Source organism: Mizuhopecten yessoensis, unplaced genomic scaffold, assembly GCF_002113885.1.
Source record: "Mizuhopecten yessoensis strain PY_sf001 unplaced genomic scaffold, ASM211388v2 hete_36050990, whole genome shotgun sequence".
NCBI lineage: Eukaryota > Metazoa > Mollusca > Bivalvia > Pectinida > Pectinidae > Mizuhopecten > Mizuhopecten yessoensis.
In genome coordinates this window covers 1-2,097 of record NW_018483035.1, presented here as the reverse complement: position 1 = coordinate 2,097, position 2,097 = coordinate 1, and the positions used below count along the sequence as shown (strand labels likewise).

At 39.9% G+C, this 2,097-nt stretch overlaps 1 protein-coding gene across 1 annotated transcript; it reads left to right on the top strand.

The window, feature by feature from the left end:
* Positions 1-822: 822 nt before the first annotated feature.
* Positions 823-2,040, top strand: LOC110444175 (pulmonary surfactant-associated protein D-like; the record flags this gene model as incomplete). Its single annotated transcript, XM_021488584.1, has 3 exons — positions 823-1,060; positions 1,360-1,546; positions 1,817-2,040. Coding segments are annotated over 3 exons (481 nt in total), but the record flags the coding sequence as incomplete, so codon positions are not given.
* Between the last annotated feature and the right edge of the window lie 57 nt (positions 2,041-2,097).

Below are 2,097 nucleotides of genomic sequence, written 5' to 3'. Positions count from 1 at the left end.
TTCTATGGTGCGCGATAGAACCAACATGTTCTATGGTGCGCGATACCCAACTGCCTTCATACATGTACTACCGTATACGCAATCAATATGAAGGTCAATCCTTAAGTAAACACTACGATAATGTCAACACGGCCGTCTACATTATATATATGATATTCTTTTAATTTTTTAATTAAATAATATAAACAGCACTTTGAACTAATGTATTCATTCATAACGGTCGGTATGTATTGACACTGCTCTAGTAGTGACGCGGTCGAACGTCGCAAAAGGAAGCTGACATTGTTTACCTTACCGTCATTTTTTTTGAATGCGCCTCCATGGAATAAGAAGTTTGCCAGCATCCATTTGATGCATAATCAGATACAAAATATCCCGAATATGTTCCATGTTTCTATATTTTGAAGAAACCTAAACAATGCCTGTCATTGAACAGCTATCTCGCGGAAGCGTAAACGGCGCCATATTTGAAACGGGTATCAATCCGCAGAGCCTTTTTTCATTGTTTATACGCTAATGCATGCGTAGTCAGAGTTTACTGGAGAAGGGATAAGTCAGAGTTTACTGGAGAAGGGATAAGTCAGAGATTACTGGAGAAGGGAGAGACCTTTAACATGTTTATTGATGAAAAGTGCGCATCCAGGTTTTTTAACTGTTCTCAAATCAATGCTTTAATAACATTTACCATTAAAGTACTTTTAGAAGCTTTCACGTTTTAAACGTAGGGATATTTTGTTCTGTATCAGAAGATATCATTTATATTAGCATTGTTTTCCTGATAATGTACGTCTTCAATATTGATGCATATTATTTACTTGTAAGGTCTTTTGCGTCATATAATACAGGTCAACAAGGCCCCAAAGGAAACAGGGGGCCAGACGGATTGCAGGGACAGTCTGGTCAAGGAGGGCCAAAAGGAGACCCAGGTCAGCAGGGGCCAAAGGGCATGAGGGGAGACTCTGGGTTACAAGGTGATATCGGACCTCCAGGATTGAAGGGGGCAAAGGGTCAGACAGGTCAACCCGGGGATAAGGGTCAAAGAGGGATTCAAGGCAATAGTGTAAGTTGACAAAGTAAATCGAATCATCAAAACTAATATGTAAGTTGCATGTGTCTTTTGAACGGATGCAATATCGCTTAGCGATAATTAAATATTGCTTCGATAATAAGGATGTACTGATGACCACTGAATGTGAAGAGAATATCAAGAGAATAACATGCCCGTACACCTAATTCCGTTTCTTGGTAGATTTGTAGCTTAATCAACATCACACATTAATATATTGGTCTCATATCAAATGTCCAAACCGTATGTGATAGCACGATCTAACACAATTTACCATACATAATGTTACTTAGGGACACGCCGGAAGTGTAGGTGTATCCGGGGCGAAGGGAACACATGGTGATCGTGGTGAAACAGGAACCATGGGAGAAAAAGGACGGGCTGGAGTTACGGGCCCTGCTGGTGACAAGGGAGCGCCAGGAGTACAAGGTTCCGCCGGAACTGACTCGAGGATGCTGTCGGACGGATGTGCCTGTATACGTAAGCCATCAGTAGATAAATCAGATGTTTGTTGATATTGTGAAAAAGTAGTATATTGTTGAGATTATTTGTAGTTTAATTGACGTTCGGATAATTCATTCAATGTCCAACTTTTTCAATAATCCCCGAAACAGTCATGAGGATCTCTGTCCTGATCCGGATATTTCCATGGCTGATACAGACCAAGGTCTCCTTGATTGACAAAGATGTTTGTAACACAGTTAATTCTTTTTCTATTCAGTAAACTGAACTTTGTTTTATCTTACACAGCTCAAACCCCACCAACTGTCATCCCGAGGTACAGGAAGCGGTTCACCATTACATGATGTCGATGCCAGTTTTGAATATTAAAACAGAAAACAATGAATTTGTTACACTTTGTTCAACTTATCTACTGTGTATTTGTTCCATAATTACTGTTATAATATGACTGGTGCTAATTCCTAGCCCTGATTGGAGGAGCGACGCCATGTGACGAGTGTGTAAATATGTTACAGACCTCGTTTTATGAATAGAAAAGTGTTACAGACCTCGACCTATAAATAGAAAAG